The sequence below is a fragment of the Kogia breviceps genome, chromosome 10, assembly GCF_026419965.1.
Source record: "Kogia breviceps isolate mKogBre1 chromosome 10, mKogBre1 haplotype 1, whole genome shotgun sequence".
NCBI lineage: Eukaryota > Metazoa > Chordata > Mammalia > Artiodactyla > Physeteridae > Kogia > Kogia breviceps.
In genome coordinates, this window is record NC_081319.1 from 31,214,943 (window position 1) to 31,236,793 (window position 21,851).

General features: G+C 44.6%; 1 protein-coding gene across 2 annotated transcripts in view; it reads left to right on the forward strand.

Moving 5' to 3' along the window:
• FAM107A (family with sequence similarity 107 member A) overlaps positions 1 to 21,851 on the forward strand; it is an 82,731-nt gene that overhangs the window by 35,790 nt on the left and 25,090 nt on the right. For both annotated transcript variants that reach the window (XM_059076258.2, XM_067043785.1), the window contains exon 2: positions 6,322 to 6,385. In XM_059076258.2, the coding sequence (XP_058932241.1) occupies positions 6,322 to 6,385 (64 nt within the window). The remainder of the gene's footprint in view (positions 1 to 6,321; positions 6,386 to 21,851) is intronic.

Here is a 21,851-nt window from a genome sequence, read left to right on the forward strand (position 1 = left end):
GCAGAACCAATGCAATAGGGAAGGACACTCTGGTGTTGTCATACGCGAGCCCCATTACTTACCAAAGATGTCTCAAGCCACCAGTGTGAGTGCCTTGTTTCCTTCACCACACAAATCAAAAGTGCCATGGGCCAACTCCAGTTGGCGACAAGCGCTCAGGTCTGTCCCTGAGACACAGGTGTTCAGGCAGCTGCTGGACAGGACCCAGGAGCCACCTGTCAGGGCACGATGTGTCACAGGGGAGACATCCACTCAGGACTATGGCCCCACGTTGGGTGCCACAATTGTTACTGAACCAAAACTTGGCTCTGCTCACCAGCTCGGAGTAAAGCCAATCTACTGATACCAGGCTGTGGTGAGGGAAAGTGCAATGTTTCTTGTAAGGTGCGGTATAAGGAGTCCAGGACAGCTAATGCTCAAAAAGCCAGAACTCTGATGAGTTTCACCAAAACATTTTTAAAAGCAAGGTGAAAAGAAAGAAACAGGACAAATTTAAAAAAAAAAAAAAAAAAAAAAAAAAAAAAAAAAAAAAAAAAAAAATAAAAGCAAGGTGAAGGGGCTTCCCTGGTGGCGCAGTGGTTGAGAATCCGCCTGCCGATGCAGGGGACGAGGGTTCGTGCCCCGGTCCGGGAAGATCCCACGTGCCGCGGAGCGGCCGGGCCCGTGAGCCATGGCTGCTGAGCCTGCGCGTCCGGAACCTGTGCTCCGCAACGGGAGAGGCCACAACAGTGAGAGGCCCGCGTACCACACACACACACACACACACACACACAAAAAGCAAGGTGAGGGAGGGGAGTCCCAGGGTACGTGATTAGCTCATGTACAGTTCTCTGACTGGTTGATGGTGAGGTATCAGGGCAGTGTCACAGGAGTTAACATTATCAATCCTTAGGCAACAGTGGGTCTGGGGGCTACAAGCTCATGGTCATCAAGTAGTTAATTCCTTCCATTTGGTGGGGGGTTTTAGCGTCTGTAAAACAACTCAGGAAATGTGCAGCAGATACTATTATCTAGGTACTTCAGAGAGGAGCTAAAGCAGAGGATGGGGGGAGGGGGAGGGAATCTGTTCCAGGAAGTCCCCATAGGGTCCTGCTCGGTACAGGGGTAATTTGGTAGCATCTGCTAAAATTTAAAATATATGTACTCTTTGGCCCAGCATTTCTACCTCACAGTGTCTGCCCTAGGGAAACACATCCATGCACATAGAGGCAAGCACAAGGATGTTTGGAGCAGAATTATTTGCAATAGGGACAAACTGGAAACAACCTAAATGTTCAACTAAAGGGGATTTGTTTTTTAAAAAAAAATTACGGCATCATGTTATATTGTATGCTGCAGTAGATAAAAGAGGAAAGTGGATCTACATATATTAAAATAGAAATATCTACAAGACATATTGTAGAGCTTAAAAAGCAAGCTGCAGGGCTTCCCTGGTGGCGCAGTGGTTGAGAATCCGCCTGCCGATGCAGGAGACACGGGTTCGTGCCCTGGTCCGGGAAGATCCCACATGCCGCGGAGCGACTGAGCCCGTGAGCCATGGCCGCTAGGCCTGCGTGTCCGGAGCCTGTGCTCCGCAACGGGAGAGGCCACAACAGTGAGAGGCCCGCATACCGCAAAAAAAAAAAAAAAAAAAAAAAAAAAAAAGCAAGCTGCAGAAAAATGACCAAAACACACATACAGCATCAAAAACAGTGATAACTGGGGACGGGGTGACATTGAGGCTGAGAGGGGATAGAAAGGAGAAATATTTTAAATTTATATGCATTGGGTTGTTCCAAATGTTTAAAGCAGCCATGGATTTATATATTGCGGGAACTATTTTACAAGCTTTTAAGGCAAATTAAACGGCCCACCTGCCAAGTGCAGGTGAGGAGAGGAAGGTACTGGCCCAGTACCTCAGCCTGGTTCCAAGAGGGCAGCGCTCTGGGTCTCTGAGGCCTGAGGGGCTGGAATGAATGGACAGAGAGGAGACCCTGGAGGCTGCCTTTGATGGAACCCAACACCAGTGTGATGTAAATGGACCCCTGGAAAGGAACAGGTCTCAGGGTTTCACACCTTCTCCAAACAGTGCCCAGCACTTTAAAGGATGGATGGCTGGCTTTGATTCTCCCTGTCCCTGGGGATGGAAGCGAGAAGCAGCAGGTGTCGCCTCACACAGCTCGGTGGCTTTTTGAGGTGAGGCACTGAGGCAGAGGCTCGCGGGGTGTGGGGCACACCGTGAGCCCTGTGTTTATGGGCTCAGGAATGGGGAACGGGAGGAGCGTGTGTAGGAGCCAAGGGTCACGTTAAAAATACTCCACCTTTAAGAATCAGATTGGTGGGGAGGCTGGTCCAGCTGAATCTACACAGAAGGGTTCCTTAACCTCCCTGAGCCTCAGTTTCCTTTTCTGTAAAGTGGGGTGCAGGCTCTTGCCCATACACACACACCCCCGATTTGTGAATGTGGCTAAGGCCGCAGGCTCCCGAGTCAGACTGCGTCCAGTCTAATTGCAATGCTGCCACCGCCAGCTCTGTATCTTAACCTGTCCAAGGCCGCAGCTTCCTTCCTCATCCACAAAACAGGACCCCAAACTCTTCCCTAATCTCAAAGGACTGTGCATTATGAGCTTTAAGTGAGACCACATCCGTAAAGTCTTAACACAGTGCTCAGCTCTAGGATGTGCTCAGTAAACATTTGCCACAATCATTAAGGTGGTTTTTCTTTACTAAGCACCTATGGGCCAGGAAATGTGCTGGGCGTTGAAGATACATGCCTGAATAAGTCACAGTCCCTGTTCTCATGGTGTTTACAGTTTAATGGGGCTAAATAAAGACATGCAGAGACATAACTCACTGTGACTCACTTCAGGCTACAAGGACAAATACTCTGAGGTCCTACCCTCATCTCTCCTCAAGTCAGAATTCAGGCCCTTCTATGTTTATGTAAGATGCCATTTTGGCAGTTTCCCCCCTCCTCTCCCTCACCAGGCCAAAGGCAATACATCAGCAAGGATCCAGGCGGCTTTGCCTTGGCAAGTGGAGCGTTTTCTTGATCACCCAACTCCAGTCACTTCAGGGAGAGGACTCTTCCGGGGTCACTGAGTTTTCCTGAACACAAGTTGGCCTGACTTCCAACAAATCTTTCATGCAAGGGGGGTTGGCGGCCGTGCAAGGGACAATTCTTTGAACTCCAAGTCCAGGGAGCTGCTCCTTAGGAAAGTCTGGCTTTGTAATGCTAACGTTGCCCTTGGGGCCCAGCCTCACTTCCCTGGTGTGTGTGGGGAGATGTGAGAAGAAGCTCAGATCCCCCTCCAGGCCTCTGGAGCATGTCCTTTTTCTTTGTCCCAGAATTTTCTTCTACAGATGAGGTTACTTGTCCTCTTACTCTTTTTGTTTAAACCATGAAAGAGGCTTGGCCAAATCCCAGACACCCTCCCTTTTCTATGACCTCCTTGGTGGCAGAGCTCAAAATTGGAGCACCCGGGGTGGGGGGGGGGAATAATCAGGACCCCAGGCCCTTCTGTCCACCCCAAGTAATCCTTGGGCAGGCAGCAGGGGGGTCTCCCTCATTCTAGCCCTGATTAACTCACTGTGGAATCACCCACTTTCCTCATAGAGCCCGGGGTTCCCAGCGTGGGAACATTCATTCATCCACTCATCCACTTCATTCGTTCTTTTAATAAATCATTATTGGGCATCCAATCCAAGCCCAGCTTTGGATCTGGCCTTGGGGAGACAGCTGTGAACAGGTTCCAGCTCCCCCTCAAGGCGAGTACCGTCTGGTAGAGGAGATGGGGCTCAAACAATCATACCTGAGTGGTGACTGTTAATATAAGGGCAATCTGGGGTGCCGTGGGATCATGTGATCAAGGGGGACCTCCTTGAGGAAGTCGCATTTCAGCAGAGGCTTAAAGGATAAAAAGGAATAGCCAGGCAGAGTTGGGGAGTGCCCCCTGGGTAGAGGGGCAGCTTCTGAAAAAGTGGGGAAGTTAGAGACAGCATGGCGTTCGGGGAGCCCAAGTGGCTCCCGGTGGCTGGAGTGTGGGGTGTGAGGAAGGCGGCCCCGTTTCCTCGCTGACCTTCCCTCATATGATGGCCCCTGCCACCCCTCCACTCCAGCCACTCTGGCCACCTTGCTGCTCCCTGAACTTCTGGCACACTCCAGCCTCAGGACTCTTGCTCTAGCTGTTTCCTCTGTCTGCGATCTGCTTCCCCAAGATACCTGTGTGGCTAACTCCCCGGCTTCCTACAAGTCTGTGCTCGCATCTCGCCTTCTCAGTGAGGCCCCCCAGCAGTCATTTATTACCGCCGCGCACGGCCCCCATTTACCACTTCCCACTCCTCTCCAACTCTAACTTTCCTTCCTTCCATGTCCCTATCCCCTTTTAACACACTATCTACTTATTCATTATGCTCATCGTCTATCTCCCTCGCTAGAATGTCAGCTCCACAAGGTCTATTTTCACCGAGGCATCCCAAGTCCTTGAACAGGCGGAGGAGCAAACAATGGGATTTGAGAGGCTGGCAGGGAGGGGACAGGTTGCAGAGGCCTTGAAGGTCAGGGGGAAGGCAGATGTGTTTGATTCCAAGTGCAAAGGGAAGGACCAAAGTGTGGTTTGAGTAGGGCCGGATCAGAGTCTGTGTTACATTTTAAAAGCTTGCTCTGGAATCTGCGAGGAGAATGGTTTGAAGGAGGGCAATCTACTGCAGACATTCAGGCACGGGGTAGGGGAGGCACGTGGGCTAGGGTGGGGGCATTGGAAGAAGTGGATGGATTGAAGAGATCCCAGGAGGTAGACTTGGTGAGCTGAGGACTATGGTGTTGCAGGAAGACAGGGCAAGGCAAACCCCAGGCTCCTGCCTGAGCCGCAGGGCTGGAATGGAGCCACTTGCTAAGATGGGAGGACAGAGGGGGAACAGGTTGGGGGCTGGAGTGGTCAAGAATTCCATTGGGGCTATGGTGAGTTGGGCCTACTAGACTTTCAAGTGGAGATGTCAAGTAGCCTGTTGGACAAAGTTTAAGCTCAGAGTGAACGTCTGAATTAGAAATAAACATTTGGCAATCATCGGCTTGGAGTTGTTTTTAAAGTCCTGACAGAGTAGAGGGAGAAGAAAAGGTGCCTAAGAAATGACACTGAGGACCAAACCCTGAAATTGCTCTTGAAGGATGAGGAGTTTGCCAGGAAGGCAGGGAAAAGGCAATCCAGGTAGAAGAAACAGTGTGGATGAGACCTCACATACCAGAACGTGGCTCTCAGTACTCTTCAAAACTGTCAAGTTCATCAAAAACAAAGTCTGAGAAACTGTCACAGCCAAGAGGAGCCTAAGGAAATAAGATAACTAAATGTAATGTGGTATCTTGGATGAGATCCTAGAACAGAAAAAGAATATTAGGTAAAAACTGAGGACATCTGAATAAGGTCTGGACTTTAGTTAATAATAATGTTATAAGCAATATCATATGATATCGCTTGTATGTGGAATCTATAAAAAGGGGGTACAAATGAACTTATCTACAAAACAGAAATAGAGTTACAGATGTAGAAAACAAACTTTTGGTTACCAGGAGGTAAGCAGGGGTGGAATAAATTGGGAGATTGGGATTGACATATACACACTACTATATATAAAAATAGATAACTAATAAGGACCTTCTGTATAGCACAGGGAACTCTACTCAATATTCTGTAATTGGGAAAAGAATCTAAAAAAGAGTGGATATATGTATATGTGTAACTGACTCACTTTGCAGTACACCTGAAACTAACACAAGATTGTAAATCAGCTCTACTCCAACAAAAATTAAAAAAAAAAAAAAATAAGAATAGGCAACCTCACACCCAGTCAGACCCAATTAAGTGATTTCCATCATGAATTGGGGGGGATTCAAAAAAATAATAACGTTATTAGTTAACAATTAGTTAACAGTTTAATTATTAATTAGAACAGATGTGCCATACTATGTACATGTCCATCTACATATATGTAGGATTTTTAAAAGAGAGAAATAATAGAGAAGTTGGATGCAGAGTATAAGGAACTCTCTCTACTATCTTCTCGATTTTTCTCTAAATCTAAAACTGTTCTAAAAAATAGTCATTTAAAAAAAAGAGCATGAGCCTCATAAATGATGCCCAAACACACACACACACACACACACACACACACACTCACACTCACACTCCAAGGACTATAGTACTTTGTTTCTCTGGAGAGGACTTTGACCCTGGCCAGTCCCTTCTGTGGTCAGGAGATCCAGGGACACTCTGAATATCTCTTCACTCCTCCCCCTGGCAAGGAACAGAGGGTCCTCACCTCCACCTACTTTCTTTCTGTTCACAGAAAGCATACTCTCCTGGGGCCATATTTCATAATGAAAATGAGAAGCAGAGACTAAATGGATCAGGTAAGTCAGACCCGCCTAGAATTCCTTGGGGATGCAACCAGAGTTAATCTTTTCGGTAATGCTCTGTCAAAGCACATTCCTTAGTCATAATTTTCCTGAACCCGCATCTTGTTCAATAGCTGGCTTGGTTTTCCTCCTGCAGTAAAAGCTTTGGCACCATCTGGGTTCAAATTCCTTCCCGACCACTAACTAGTTATGTGATCTTGGGCAAGTCACTTGAGCCTTATTTTCCTCATCTCTAGAAGGGGCATAGCCATGCTTGATCAAAGAGTGGGTTAAATGAGATGAATGGTACATTAGATATAATTTCATCCTTTGAAGAATGGATATGAGATAGTGAATGCCCAACGTCTGGCATGGTGCCTGGCACTCGTGGTGGCTGGTTGTTGATAAGAAACATGATCAGTCTGGCCAATGACTGAGGTATCCAAAGATCAAAGTGTGTCACTTTGGTCCTTGGGATTCTGTTGATGACAGGGACCTCTGGGTCAGAGCAGAAGCTGGGCCTGGGCAGTGGTCAAGGGAGAGACAGAGGCAACTTGGTTGGCGGCTGGCCTAAGTGGCACCAAGGCTGGAGAGGACACAGAGGCAGAGGGAGGTGGAACTGTGTGGCCAAGGCCCCGGCAGCCAGCTGAAGACTCTGATGCACAGACACAGCCTTAAACAGAGGCCATGCAGTACCCTGGACAGCTCCGGGGGGTGGGTGCGGGGGGGGGGGGTGTGGAGAGCAGTCTATAGATTTCAGGGGCATTGGTTTTGTGGGTGGAGAACTGAACTGGGTGTTGACTCCTGCAACTAGCTCTTGGGGCATGAGCAAGCCACCCCACCTCCCTGAGTCTCAATTACATCTTCTCTAAGGTAGTACCTTGGATGGGATTCCTACATTCATGTTAACATACTTACCTTTCAGTGCCTTTGCAAAGAGTAAATAAGATAACGGAGAGGCAACAGAGTGGCCCATTTCTGAGGTCAGACCATCTGAGTTTGTATGACAGCTCCACACTGTGTGACCTCAGATAAACTGCTTAACCTCTCTGAGCCTGTTTCCTCTCTAATGTAAATTGGAAGGCTAATAGACCCTAATTCATAGGATTGTGAAGATGAAACAAAATAGGACATAAAGCACATGAACATTCGTTTTTGTTTTAGAAGAAACTTAGCACAGCACCAGACACAGGCTAGATAATCAAAGTTGTTGTTTTCTTATATTTTCCAAACTATCTGGTTGACTTTGCCCCTCCACCTTTAGACTCTTGGTTGGTCCTCCCATTTCTGCATGTTAAAGGAATTTCACAAAGCCAGAGAAATCAGTCTTGTGGAATCCCACGGGCTTCCCATCACAACTTTCTTCCCCCAGCAAAGCCCCCGCTGCTCAGTGTCACCCACCACAGGATGCCTTGGAACACTTTTCAAAAAAATACCAATATATAGTGTTTGTTCTGTGCTAGCCACTGTGCTTAGAGACAGAGATAATGTGTTGGTTACCATCATAACCCTGAGAGATGAGTACCATGGTTATCCCCATTTTACAGATGAGAAAACTGAGGCTCTGTGCGACTAGATAACTAAATCGTAGGGTCACACAGCTATTAATTAGTGGTGCTGGACCTGATCCCAGGGGTGGCACTTCAGAACCCCACACCCGCTTGTAGCATTCAACAAGGCCAGCGGCCAGGGAAATAGAGAAGGGTAGGTAGGAGACCGAGGCTGGAAATCAGGACACCCGGTTCTCACCTTGGCCCTGGAACCCTGAAGCCAGGAGTCCTCACGCCAGACGCTTACCCTTGCCCAGTCTGCTGCCTGGGCAGGGATACCTACCTGGCCCCTGCCCCCTGTCCCTCCCCCGCGGGCGCCTCTGGGCCTGGCCCTCTGGCAGCCACTGTAACCTGATCCGCGGCGGGGTTTGGTTCTCGGGCAGCGTCACCGTCTCGGAGGCGCTCCGACCCAGGACTGCGCTCCGATCCGGGACTGCACTCTGCGGTGCGCTCCCAGCCTGCAGTGCCGGCTCCGCAGACCCGTGCACCGGCGCATGGCGCAGAGGCTGGGCGAGCGGGTCCGGGGGCCCACCGAGGCCACCGGGCTCTACCGGGCCGTGCTGCTCAGGTCCGGTAAGTGGGGGCAAGTCTACCCGGCCCCCCGCCTCCGGGAGAGCGCGAGGAGGGCACGGCGGGAGCACTGCCCTCAGCCCCTGGCTAGCAGGGCGCCTCGGTCCTTCTTCACTGGTCTGCTTTCCTCCTTTCCTTTCCTTCTATCCTCCGTTCTTTCATTCTTTTTAATTACTTTGTTTCTTCTTTCCTTACTTTCATTCCTTCTTTCCTTCCTACATTCGTCCTTTTGGGGATCTACCCTTATTAGATATATTGCTTTATTCCTCTATATGCACTTGCGGTGCGCGCGCACATACGCACATTCAGTGTTCCCTGACTACAAAAGTCCCGCAAGCTTCCACCTCCTGGCCAGCCCCTCAAGCAGAGACTCGCACAAGTGGGGGAAGGAGGCATTGGTAGGCGTGGGAGAACGGACATGGGTAAGACTGGCAGCGCGCGGTGGGGCGTAAAGAAACACAAGCCCACTGGTGAAGGACTTCCAATGTCCAGTGAGGGGAAAGGGTGAGGGGGGAAACAAGTTACAGGAAGGTGAGGAACGGGTTTTCTATAGGTATGCATTTAAGGAGAAAACGATTTGGAAAGAAACACCCGGTGGTTGTTTTCGAGGATGCGAGTTGGATAAGTGTTTTTTTTAATCTGCCTTTTTACTCATTTGCAGTAAGCACATACTACTCTTCTACTCTGGACAATAGTTTGTTTATTTAGGAAAATGAAACACATGTAATATAGGGCCAGTGTGAAAATAATTCGGAACGTACAGGGATGTAGAAAGAAGAAAAATCATGCCCCCAGTAAGCATTTGGGGTGTTTCCTTCCGGACTCTGTGCTTGGAGAGAGACGTTCAGAGGGGGTGAAAATCGGTCTCCTGCCGGCTCCCTGCCAGCTGGGGGTATGTGATTAGAAAACGTCAAGGGACTTGGGCTCACGAGGCGAGCTACCCTCTGCCTTGGGCAAGGAACCTACCCCAGCCGGCAGTCCTGCCCACTGACTCCTGCAGCCGAAAGCGCTAGGCGAGCCGGAGCCGCTGGCCGCGGGCCTGCAGGAGCAGCGCTTGCCCGCCGCCCGCACGTACTCTGCCCTGGGACCGATTGGCGTTTCTTCCTTAGATTGGCCCCGCCCCGGGGAGATCCCGCCGCGGAGTTACCGCTTGGGAGCTTTGAAACAACGGTTCTCTAAGTCCAAAAGCACGGTCTAGGCAAGACTTCAGGACTGGCGGCGCCTTCCTGGGGCGGAGGATCTTAAATCTGGCTGAGCCAGGGCAGGCAGAAAGCGAGGAGCTCTATAATTCGAAGCGGCTGATTTCAAACCTCATCTCCAGAAACTTCCCTACGAAACACTCTTCCTGGGTGTCCCTATCCAGTTCCTTTCTTCTCACTAAGATGAGAATAGGGTATCTCTAACCTGAAGATCCTGTGTTCCCTCTCAACTGGAACTGCAGCTGTGAGGCTCACTCAAACAGTCACTTGTTCCACTCGCAACACATCCAGAATAGCAGACATACCAGAGTCGTTCCAGGGGCCACATGCTTGTCCGGCAACTGTACCACACACAGCTGTAAGTCGGGAAGGCAGCAGAGGCTGGTTACTGGGGCCTCGGGGAGGGAGCACTTGCACTGTGCTACTGACTCAGTCTTCACAGTCCTTCAAAGTCACTGCTAATTGTCACCCCCATTTAATAGATGAGGCCACTGAGGCTCAGAGAGCTTAAGCAGTATGCCCATGGTCCTGCTACAGGAACTTTTCCATCCCACTAACATGTAGAAAGCACATGCAAACCTTGGTCCATCTATGCGAAGTCTGCCCATCTTCTGAGAATAGTAATAATGGCAAATGATCGCTGGTCACTAGCTGTTGCCACTCTCTCTGACAAATACTGTAGATCTGTCTTCTCATCAACTTCATTTATTCATTTAACCAATATTTACCGACCACTATTATGCACCAAGCCCTGTGCGAGGCACAGGGATATGCTGATAAATTAAATGCATAAGTCCCTTCTCTCAGGGAGGTAAGTACTATTAACCTCTATTTTAAAACATGAGGAAACTGAGCCTCAGAAGGTAACTTGACTTGTCTAAGGTCACACAGCCAGTCAAGGGTGGAGCTGAGATTCAAACCCAGGGCCATGTGCCTCTGGAGCCACTACTCTGGCTGTCTCACACAAGGAAGAGCAAGAAGTAAGAGTGGGGGTGAGGAGCCAGCTGGGCCATTTATTGAAAGAGGCAAGAGCCCCCTCCTTTTAGAAGCCCCCAAGGATGGGGTTATAGAATCAAACCCAAGATGGCAGCCATGTTCGTTTACGGTAGCCTGGAATCATGCACCAAGTAATATAATCCTTCAAGAAAATTTTTCATTCCAAGTTATTTTAAAATAATTTCTTAGTATTAAAGTAATACAGGTTCATAATGAATATTTTGGAAAATGGAGAATGAAGAGGGGGAAGGCTTACCCGTAATCCCACTAACCATAAGCAGCCACTGGTAATATTAGGGGATGTCTCCTTCCAGTTTTGCTGTGCAAGATTTGTGTGGGGTTGTGTGTTTCACATTGCTGAGATTGTACTGACTCTAGTTTTTAATCCCATTTTTTTCCACTTGGATAAAAATCTTACTGTTTTTAAGTGGGTTACTGAGATAACAGCTACCACTTTGGAACACTGATGCTGTGGCAGGCACTGTGTCAAGGGCTTCTCATGTCATACCTCCTTTATTCCTTGAAAGAATGCCCCATTTTAGAGATGAGGAAACAGAAAGTTGGAGGTCACCTAGCTACCCAACAGTGGAGCCAGGATCAGTATCTGGGTTGACACCAGGGCCCATGTTCTTAACCACTAAGCTGGAAGGGTCACCTCTGGGGTATAACTCATGCTTGGCCATGCCTGGTAAGCTATGCAGTGCTGTAGTAAAGGTCCACCTGAGGTTCGATTCCTACCTGGAGCTCAGCCCAGGTTCCTGCTAGAGAGGGAAGCATCTCTCTGCAGCATGGACCGAGGGACACCTCCCCAGGTGCCTGTGGGTATCAGCAACTGTGCTTCTCTGCACCCAGAAGGGTGGTCATAGCTTCCATTGCTGCCTGCCAAGTAGGGTTGCCAGATAAAATAGTTAAATTTGAATCTCAGGTACACAATGAATATTATTTTAGTGTGTATCTCAAATATTATATGGGTATGCTTATGCTAAAAAACTATTTGTTGCTTATCTGAAATTCAAATTTAACTGGACATGCTGATTTTTTTTCTTTTTTTACCCATATATACACTCTTTTATATTCTTTTCCATTATGGTTTATCCCAGGAGATTGGATATAGTTCCCTGTACTCTACAGTAGGACCTTGTTGTTTATCCATTCTAAATGTAATAGTTTGCATCTACTAACCCCAAACTACCAGTCCATCCCTCTCTCGCCACCCCTCCCACTTGGCAACCACAAGTGTGTTCTCTATGTCTGTGAGTCTGTTTCTGTTTTGTAGATAGGTTCATTTCTGCTATATTTTAGATTCCACATAGAAGTGATATCATATGGTATTTGTCTTTCTCTCTGACTTACTTCACTTAGTATGATCATCTCTAGTTGCATCTGTGTTGCTGCAAATGGCATTATTTTGTTCTTTTTTATGGCTAAGTAGTATTCCATTGTATATATGTACCACATCTTCTTTATCCATTCATCTGTTGATGGACATTTAGGTTGTTTCCAGGTCCTGGCTATTGTGAATAGTGCTGCTATGAACATAGGGGGTACATGTATCTTTGAATTAGTTTTGTTTGAATATATGCCCAGGAGTGGGATTGCTGAATCATATGGTATTCTATTTTTAGTTTTCTGAGGAACCTCCATACTGTTTTCCATAGTAGCTGAACCAACTTACATTCCCACCAACAGTGTAGGAGTGTATCCTTTTCTCCACACCCTCTCCAGCATTTGTTATTTGTAGGCTTTTTGATGATGGCCATTCTGGCCGGTGTGAGGTGATACCTCATTGTAGTTGTAGATTTGATTTGCATTTCTCTAATAATTAGTGATGTTGTACATCTTTTCATGTGCCTACTGGCCATCTGTATGTCTTCTTTGGAGAAATGTCTTAGATCTTCTGCCCATTTTTCAATTGGGTTGTTTATTTTTTTGCTGAGTTTTATGAGCTGTTTGTATATTTTGGAGATTAAGCCTTTGACAGCTGCATCACTGGCAAATATTTTCTCCCATTCTGTAGGTTGTGTTTCCCTTTTTCTATGGTTTCCTTTGCTGTGCAAAAGCTTTTAAGTTTAATTAGGTCCCTCATTTGTTTAGTTTTGTCTTTATTGCTTTGCGAGACTGACCTAAGAAAACATTGGTATGATTTATGACAGAGAATGTTTTGTATATGCTCTCTTCTAGGAGTTTTATGGTGTCATGTCTTACGTTTAAGTCTTGAAGCCATTTTGAGTTTATATTTGTGCATGGTGTGAGAGTGTGTTCTAACTTCATTGATTTACATGCATGGACATGCTGCATTTTTGTTAGCTACATCTGGCAACCCCACTGCCAGGCATTATGGAAGTTTGCTTGGCTTGACAAGCCATGGTCTGCCCAGGTTCCCCTCTACACACACCCACTCATATACTCACATCCCTTTCCCCGTGCCTCTATCTACTGTCCATATTTTGTCTAGCTACAAGTGAATTAAAATATGCTGGTGGTCGGGGGCACCCCAGGGTCCTTCTGCAGCTAAGAGAGCAGATTAACCATGCCTAAGTGCAGCTGCGTTGAGAGCCAGCTTTCTGAAATAAGACTCTTGGTTCTTCCCCACTCCCTTGCACTTTCCTGTTTTCATGCTTGAAATCCCTCCACTGGGTAAATTCTTCCTGGTTCAAACTCGTTGTAAAGGCAACGCTCATTCCTTTTATAATCTCTTCACGGATCCCATGACAAGTTTTCTTGCCAGTACAGCTTCTCCTGCCATGTCCTTTGAACAGAGCATGCTAGGGGTGGGGGAAGGTTGGATCCTAAGGCTATTTTGTGGGTGGCTTCTCAGAAACCTCATTGAGGCCTTGAAAAGGGGCCTTGGAGATTTAGACTGAATTCAGGGCTGAGGAGGAAGTTTGGAGTTGCCATGGAAACTTCTTGTCTGATGTTGTAGGCCCAGATAAGCTGCTGCAGGTGCCTGTCAGCTTGGAGAAAGGGGGGCAAAAATTAAAGGAAAAGAGGTTTTTGGAGTTTTTTAATGCAAGCTGCAGCCCTAGCCCACTATAGCTGCAGGAAAATTCCTCAGCTTCCATGCATGCATGCCTCTCCTGGTCTTCACTACCCCCTTCTTTTTAGCTCCTCGAGCTCCCAAGAAAACAAACTTCAGAGGGACAGGAGGGGAGTGTGGGACAGGTGTGCTCAGCCTCCAGGATCCCCTTTCATTCCTCCAAGGGACTGGGCAAAAATTCTGATCCACAGGCCCCTGTAGTCCAGAGTCCTACCTTATGGGAGAATGGGAGGGCCTCGGTCAAAAGCCACACACACCAAGGCAGGAGGCAGGAACTGGGGTTGAATTTGGCCATTACCTGGAGTAAACTCTTAAAAGCCTCATTTGACCAAAAGGCCTCTATTTTCCAATATGCAAAATGTACATGACAGAACCAGATGTGACTTTTAACTATGGTTGGTTGGAAAAGGTTGCTCTTTCCCATATTTTTCACCTTTATTGTTTTTTTCTGATAACAAAAGAAATATACGCTTTTTTTTTTTTTTTTTTTAAGCTACAAATGTTACAGAAATATTGGGACAAAGTATAAGGGCCTGTAATTTTCTGCTGCAAAATAGTGTGGTGCTCAGACTCCTAAATATCAGCAGATCCCCTGGGAACATGTTAAAATTCCAGACTCCTAGGCCCCTCCCTCATAGATTCTAATACAGTGATCCAGAATCATGACCCAGTAATTCCATTTTAACACTCATTCCGACTGAAGGCTAGTAATGACATTTGAGATACATTGGTCTAGAACTGACTTCCATGAACAGTTCAGTGTATACACCTCCAGATTGGTTCTCTATGCATATACTAACTTTTTTATCTTGGAGAAAAAGGGCAGAGGAATCAGACTATATATGATTTTGCTCTTTGATTTTTCACCAAACATGCAGAAGACATCTTTTTAGGGTAATAAACAGATGTGCTATTGATGGCATCCCATTATGGGCCATAGCATGATTTCTTACTGATGGGGTATGGCTTGAGAAATGGTGGCTATTGACCTCATATACAGTTACACACACACACGTGCTCACACACACACACACACACACGTGCTCACACACGTGCACAGACACAGCAAGATGGTGCTGTCACAAGCTCAGGGACATCAACATCTTTGGTGTCTGCAAGTCAATACTAGTTATTGAACACCTTGCTACTGGGACAGGAATACTAAGAGGAATAAGGTGAGGCCCTGGCCCTCAGGCTGGCGGTCTGGTGGGTAAGGCTGGTGGGTTTGTGCACAGGTTGGACCATGAGAAGAGCTTTAGTGGAAGAAGTACAGTGAGTCCCAGCTGCCTGGGGAAAATGGCACCCAACCTTGGGGCATTCCTGCCCAACCCTCCTTGGCTCTCAATTGCTCTGGGGCTGCCGTCAGAATCGTCCAAGAAAGGGAACACAAAGTGGGGATGGAGGACGTGGCTGGCATGGGGGCTGAGGGTCCGCTTCTCTGGAGCGAGAGGGGCTGTGGGGTCTGTTGGCCTCAGGCGGTGAGCAGAGTCCTCCCGCCCAAGGATCCGTCTTGTTCCTCCACCTGTCAGAGGACGCTGGGATTGGTTCAGACAAGCCACTGTGGGCCCTGGGACATGCCCCAAGTACTAGTCATTTGCACAGCAGGACAACATGTGGGTGGGGACCAGTGGCAGTGAAGAGTGCTTGACGAGAATTTGGTTGTGGTCTTCCACCGTCAGAATTTAGTGAAGTTAAGCCACAGCAGGATGCGCAGCTGCAGGAGGCACCATTCAAAGCGCGTTGAGAGAAACAGTTAGGAAGGAGAAACAACTCGAGAATTTGCGACCCTGCAAATTGAAGTGGCTCCAGAATGGGGGGCTCGGCCACAGCTCCCAGGTCATGCAGACCTGCCTGCCCCTTCTCCCTGCTGTCTACCTCATACCCCGCACTCCACTCCACTGGCCTCCTTCCATCGTGCGCAGCTCCTTCCCACGCTGGGGCCTTTCCACTAGCCCTTCCCACTCTCTGGAATGCTCTCCTCCTCACCATTCCGGCCTCCCTAAAATGTCACCTCCCCACTGTCCACCCCACCTAAGTTCCCAGTCCCTCCCTTGCACCTTGCCCAGTCTTGCTTTCATCACAGCGTTCATTGCAGCTCTGCATTTTCTCGTTTGTCTCCTTATTTTTTTTGTCTGAACCCCACCTTGAAAGTAGGTTACCTGAGCACAGGGATACTGTCTCATTTACACTGGGAACAGTGCCAGCAACACAGCAGGTACTCAATAAATGTTGGTTAAATGAATAACATAGGCCAAAGAGGATCGAAACTGCATTTTTAGAGTTTATTTACAATACTGTGTTAGTTTTAGGTGTACAGCAAAGTGATTCAGTTATATATATAATATGGCTGAATATATGTACACATACATATATAAAAATCTATTTTTCAGATTTTTTTCCATTATAAGTTATTATAAGATATTGAATGTAGTTCCCAGTAAGGATAAATCCTTACTGTTTATCCATTTTAAATATAGTAGTGTGTATCTTTTAATCCCATACTAATTTCCCCCCCACCTCATTCTTTGGTAACCATAATTTTCTTTTCTGTGTCTGTGAGTCTGTTTCTGTTATGTAAATGAGTCCATTTGTATTACTTTTTAGATTCCACATTTAACCCAACAATACTGGGTTGCCCAAAAAGCTCATTCGGGTTTTCTGTAACATCATAGGAAAAACCCAAACGAACTTTTTGGCCAACCCAAATATAATATTGGTCTTTCCCTGTGTGACTTACTTCACTTAGTATGATAATCTCTAGGACCATCCATGTGGCTGCAAATGGCAACATTTCATTCTTTTCTTTTTTTAAAAATTTTTATTGGAGTACAGATGATTTGCAATGTTGTGTCACTTTCGGGTGTACAGCAAAGTGAATCAGTTATACGTATACCTATATCCACTCTTTTTTTCTTTAGATTGTTTTCCCATATAGGCCATCACTGACTATTGAGAAGAGTTCCCTGTGCTATACAGCAGGTTCTTATTAATTATCTATTTTATGTGTAGTAGTGTGTATATGTCAATCCCAATCTCCCAGTTTATCCCTCCCACTCCCATTCCCTGGTAACCATAAGTTTTTTTTTCTACATTTGTGACTCTACTTCTGTTTTGTAAATAAGTTTGTACCCATTTTCTTAGATTCCACATATAAGTGGTATCATGTATTTGTCTTTCTGTGTCTGACTTACTTCACTCAGTTTGACAATCTCTGGGTCCATCCATGTTCCTGCAAATGGCATTATTTCGTTCTTTTTTATGGCTGAGTAGTATTTCATTGTCTATATGTACCACATCTTCTTTATCCATTTCTCCGTCAATGGACATTTAGGTTGTTTCCATGTCTTGGCTGCTGTAAATAGTGCTGCAGTGAACACCGGCGTGCATGTATCTTTTTGAATTATGGTTTTCTACAGATGTACGCCCAGGAGTGGGATTGCTAGATCATATGGTAGTTCTATTTTTAGTTTTTTAAGGAACCTCCATACTGTTCTCCATAGTGGTTGTACCAATTTACATTCCTCCCAACAGTGTAGGAGGGTTCCCTTTTCTCCACACCCTCTCCAGCATTTATTGTTTGTAGACTTTTTGATGGTGGCCACTCTGACCAGTGTGAAGTGATAGCTCATTGTAGTTTTGATTTGCATTTCTCTAAAAATTAGTGATGTTGAGCATCTTTTCATGTGCTTTTTGGCCATCGGTATATCTTTTTTGGAGAAATGTCTACTGAGATCTTCTGCCCATTTTATGATTGGGTTGTTTTTTTGACACAGAGCTGCATGAACTGTTTGTATATTTTGGAGATTAATACCTTGTTGGTTGCTTTGTTTGCAAATATTTTCTCGCATTCTGTGGGTTGTCTTTTCATTTTGTTTATGGTTTCCTATGCTGTGCAGAAGCTTTTAAGTTTAATTAGGTCCCATTTGTTTATTTTTGTTTTTATTGTCATTACTCTAGGAGGTGGATCAAAAATGATATTGCTGTGATTTCTGGCAAAGAGTGTTCTGCCTATGTTTTCCTCTAAGAGTTTTATAGTATCCACCCTTACATTTAGGTCTTTGATCCATTTTGAGTTTATTTTTGTGTATGGTGTTATGTTCTAATTTCATTCTTTTCATGTAGCTGTCCAGTTTTCCCAGCACCACTTGTTGAAGAGACTGTCTTTTCTCCACTGTATATTCTTGCCTCTTTTGAAGTAGATTGACCATAGGTGCGTGGGGCTTATTTCTGGGCTTTCTGTCCTGTTCCACTGATCTACATTTCTGGTTTTTTTGACAGTACCATACTATTTGATAATTATAGCTTTGTGGTATAGTCTGAAGTCAGGGAGTCTGATTCCTCCAGCTTCATTTTTCTTTCTCAGGATTGCTTAGGCTATTCATGATCTTTTGTGTTTCCATATAAATTAAAAAATTTTTTGTTTTAGTTCTGTGCAAAATGCCATTGGTAATTTGATAGGGATTGTACCAAATCTGTAGATTGCCTTGGGTAGTATAGTCATTTTGACAATACTGAGTTTCCAATCCAAAAACACAGGATATCCTTCCATCTGTTTGTGTCATCTTTGATTTCTTTCATCAATGTCAAATAGTTTTCAGAATACAGGTCTTTTGTCTCCTTAGGTAGCTTTATTCCTAGGTATTTTATTATTTTTGATGTGATTGTAAATGGGATTGTTTCCTTAATTTCTGTTTCTGATCTTTTGTTGTTACTGTATAGGAATGCAAGAGATTTCTATGTGTTAATTTTGTACCCTGCAACTTTACCAAATTCATTGATAAGCTCGAGTACTTTTCTGGTAGCATCTTTAGGATTTTCTAAATAGTAAATAGTATCATGTCATCTGCAAACAGTGGCAGTTTTATTTCTTCTTTTCCAATTTGGATTCCTTTTGTTTCTTTTTCTTCTCTGATTGCCACGGCTATGACTTTCAAAACTATGTTGAATAAAAGTGGTGACAGTGGACATCCTTGCCTTGTTCCTGACCTTAGAGGAAATGCTTTCAGCTTTCCATCAATGAGAATGATGTTAGCTGTGGGTTTTCCATATATGGCCTTTATTATGTTGAGGTATCTTCCCTCTGTTCCAACTTTATTTTTATCATTAATGGGTGTTGAATTTTGTCAAAAGCTTTTTCTGCATCTATTGAGATGATCATATGGTTTTTATTCTTCAGTTTGTTAATGTGTTGTACCACACTGATTGATTTGCAGATATTGAAGAATCCTTGCAACCCTGGGATAAATCCCACTTGAACATGGTGTATGATCCTTTTAATGTGTTGTTGGATTCAGTTTGCTAATATTTTGTTGAGGACTCTTGAGTCTATGTTCATCAGTGATATCTTTGTCTGGTTTTGCTATCAGGGTGATGGTGGCCTCATGGAATGAGTTTGGGAGTGTTCCTCTGCAATTTTTTTGGAAGAGTTTTAGAAGGATAGGTGTTAACTATTCTCTAAATGTTTGATAGAATTCGCCTGTGAAGCCGGTGTTAACTATTCTCTAAATGTTTGATAGAATTCACCTGTGAAGCCATCTGGTCCTGGATTTTGTTTGTTGGAAGTTTTTAAGTCACTGTTTCAAGTTCGGTATTTGTGATTGGTCTGTTCATATTTTCTATTTCTTCCTGGTTCAGTTTTGGAAGGTTGTATCTTTCTAAGAATTTGTCCATTTCTTCTAGGTTGTCCATTTTATTGGCATATGGTTGCTTGTAGTAGTCCCTTGTGATCCTTTGTATTTCTGTGGTATCAGTTGTAACTTCTCCTTATTGATTTCTAATTTTATTGATTTGAGTCTTCTCCCTATTTTTCTTGATGGATCTGGGTGAAAGTTTATAAATTTTCTTTATCTTCTCAAAGAACCAGCTTTTGGTTTCATTGATCTTTTCTATTGTTTTCTTCATCTCTATTTCATTCATTTCTGCTCTGATGTTTATGATTTCTTTCCTTCTACTAACTTTGGGTTTTGTTTGTTCTTCTTTCTTTAGTTGCTTTAGGTGTAAGGTTAGGTTGTTTGAGATTTTTCTTATTTCCTGAGGTAAGATTGTATTGATATAAACTTCCCTCTTAGAACTGATTTTGTTGCATCCCATAGGTTTTGGATCATCATGCTTTCATTTTCATTTGTCTCTAGGTATTTTTTTATTTCCTCTTTATTTCTTCAGTGATCCATTGGTTATTTAGTAGCATGTTGTTTTGCCTCCATGTGTTTGTATTTTTTAGTTTTTCTTCCTGTAGTTGATTTCTAATCTCAAAGCATTGTGGCTGGAAAAGATGCTTGATATGAGTTCAATTTTCTTAAATTTACTGAGGCTTGCCTTGTGGCCCAGCATGTGAACAATCCTGGAGATTGTTCCATGTGCACTTGAGAAGAATGTGTATTCTTCTCCTTTTGGATGGAATGTTCTGTAAATATCAATTATGTCCATCTGGTCTAATGTGTCATTTAAGGCCTATGTGTCCTTATTGATTGTCTGGATGATCTGTTCATTGATGTAAGTGGGTTATTAAAGTCCCCCACTATTATTGTGTTACTGTCAACTTCTCCTTTTATGGCTGTTAGCATTTGCCTTATATATTGAGGTGTTCCTGTGTTGGGTGCATATATGTTTACAATTGTTATATCTTCTTCTTGGAGTGATCCCTTTATCATTATGTAGGATCCTTCCTTGTCTCATGTAACAGTGTTTATTTTAAAGTCTGTTTTGTCTGATATGAGTATTGCTACTCCAGCTCTCTTTTGATTTCCATTTTCATGGAATACCTTTTTCCATCCCCTCACTTTTAGTCTGTATGTGTCCCTAGATATGAAGTGGGTCTGTTGTAGACAGCATATACACAGGTTTTGGTATTGTATCCATTCTGCCAGTCTACGTCTTTTGGTTGGAGTATTTAATCCCTTTACATTTAAGGTAATTATCAACATGTATGTTCTTATAGCCACATGTATGTTCTTATAGCCATTTTGTTAATTGTTCTGGATTTATTTTTGTAGGTCTTTTTTCTCCCCTTCCTCTTTTGTTCTCTTGTGATTTGATGACTATCTTTAGTGTTGTGTTTGGATTGCTTTTTCTTTTTGTGTGTGTGTATCTCTTGTAGATTTTTGGTTTGTGCTTACCATGAGCTTTTGATATAGCAGTCTGTCTCTCTCTCTCCCTCTCTCTCTACACACACACACACACACACACACACACACACACACACACACACACACACACACAAGATCGTTTTAAGTTGCTGGTCTCCTAATTTCAAACGCATTTTCAATATCCTGCATTTGTATTCTCCTCTTCTCATGATTGCTGGTTTTGGTATATTTGTTTGTGGATGACTTCCTACCTTTAACGGATGTTTGCTATTAGCAGTGAGCTTTACCATTCGTAATTTTCTTATTTCGTCTGTGGCCTTTTCTTTTCCACCTAGAGAAGTTCCTTTAGCATTTGTTGTAGAGCTGGTTTGGTGGTGCTGCATTCTCTTAGCTTTTGCTTGTCTGTAAAGCTTTTGATTTCTCCATCAAATCTGAATGAGAGCCTTGGTGGGTAGAGTATTCTTGGTTGTAGGTTCTTCCCTTTCATAGCTTTAAATATATCATGCAACTTGCTTCTGGCCTGCAGAGTTTCTGCTGAAAACTCAGCTGATAACCTATGGGATTTCCCTTGTATGTTATTTGTTGCTTTTCCCTTGTTGCTCTTAATATTTTTTCTTTGTCTTTAATTTTTGTGAGTTTGATTAATCTGTGACTTGGTGTGTTCCTCCTTTATTTATTTTATTCTGTATGGGACTCTCTGTGTTTCCTGTACTTGAGTGAGTGTTTCCTTTCCCATGTTAGGGGAGTATTCTGCTATAATCTCTTCAAATATTTTCTCAGGCCCTTTCTCTCTCTCTTCTCCTTCTTGGACCCTTACAGGAGAATGATGGTGTGTTTAATATTGTCCCAGAGGTCTCTAAGACTGTCCTCATTTCTGTTCATTCTTTCTTGTCTATTCTTTTCTGCTGCAGTGATTTCCACCACCCTGTCTTCCAGCTCACTTATTCATTCTTCTGCCTCACTTATTCTGCTATTGATTCTTTCTAGTGTATTTTTCATTTCAGTTATTGTATTGTTCATCTACTTGTTTGCTCTTTAAATCTT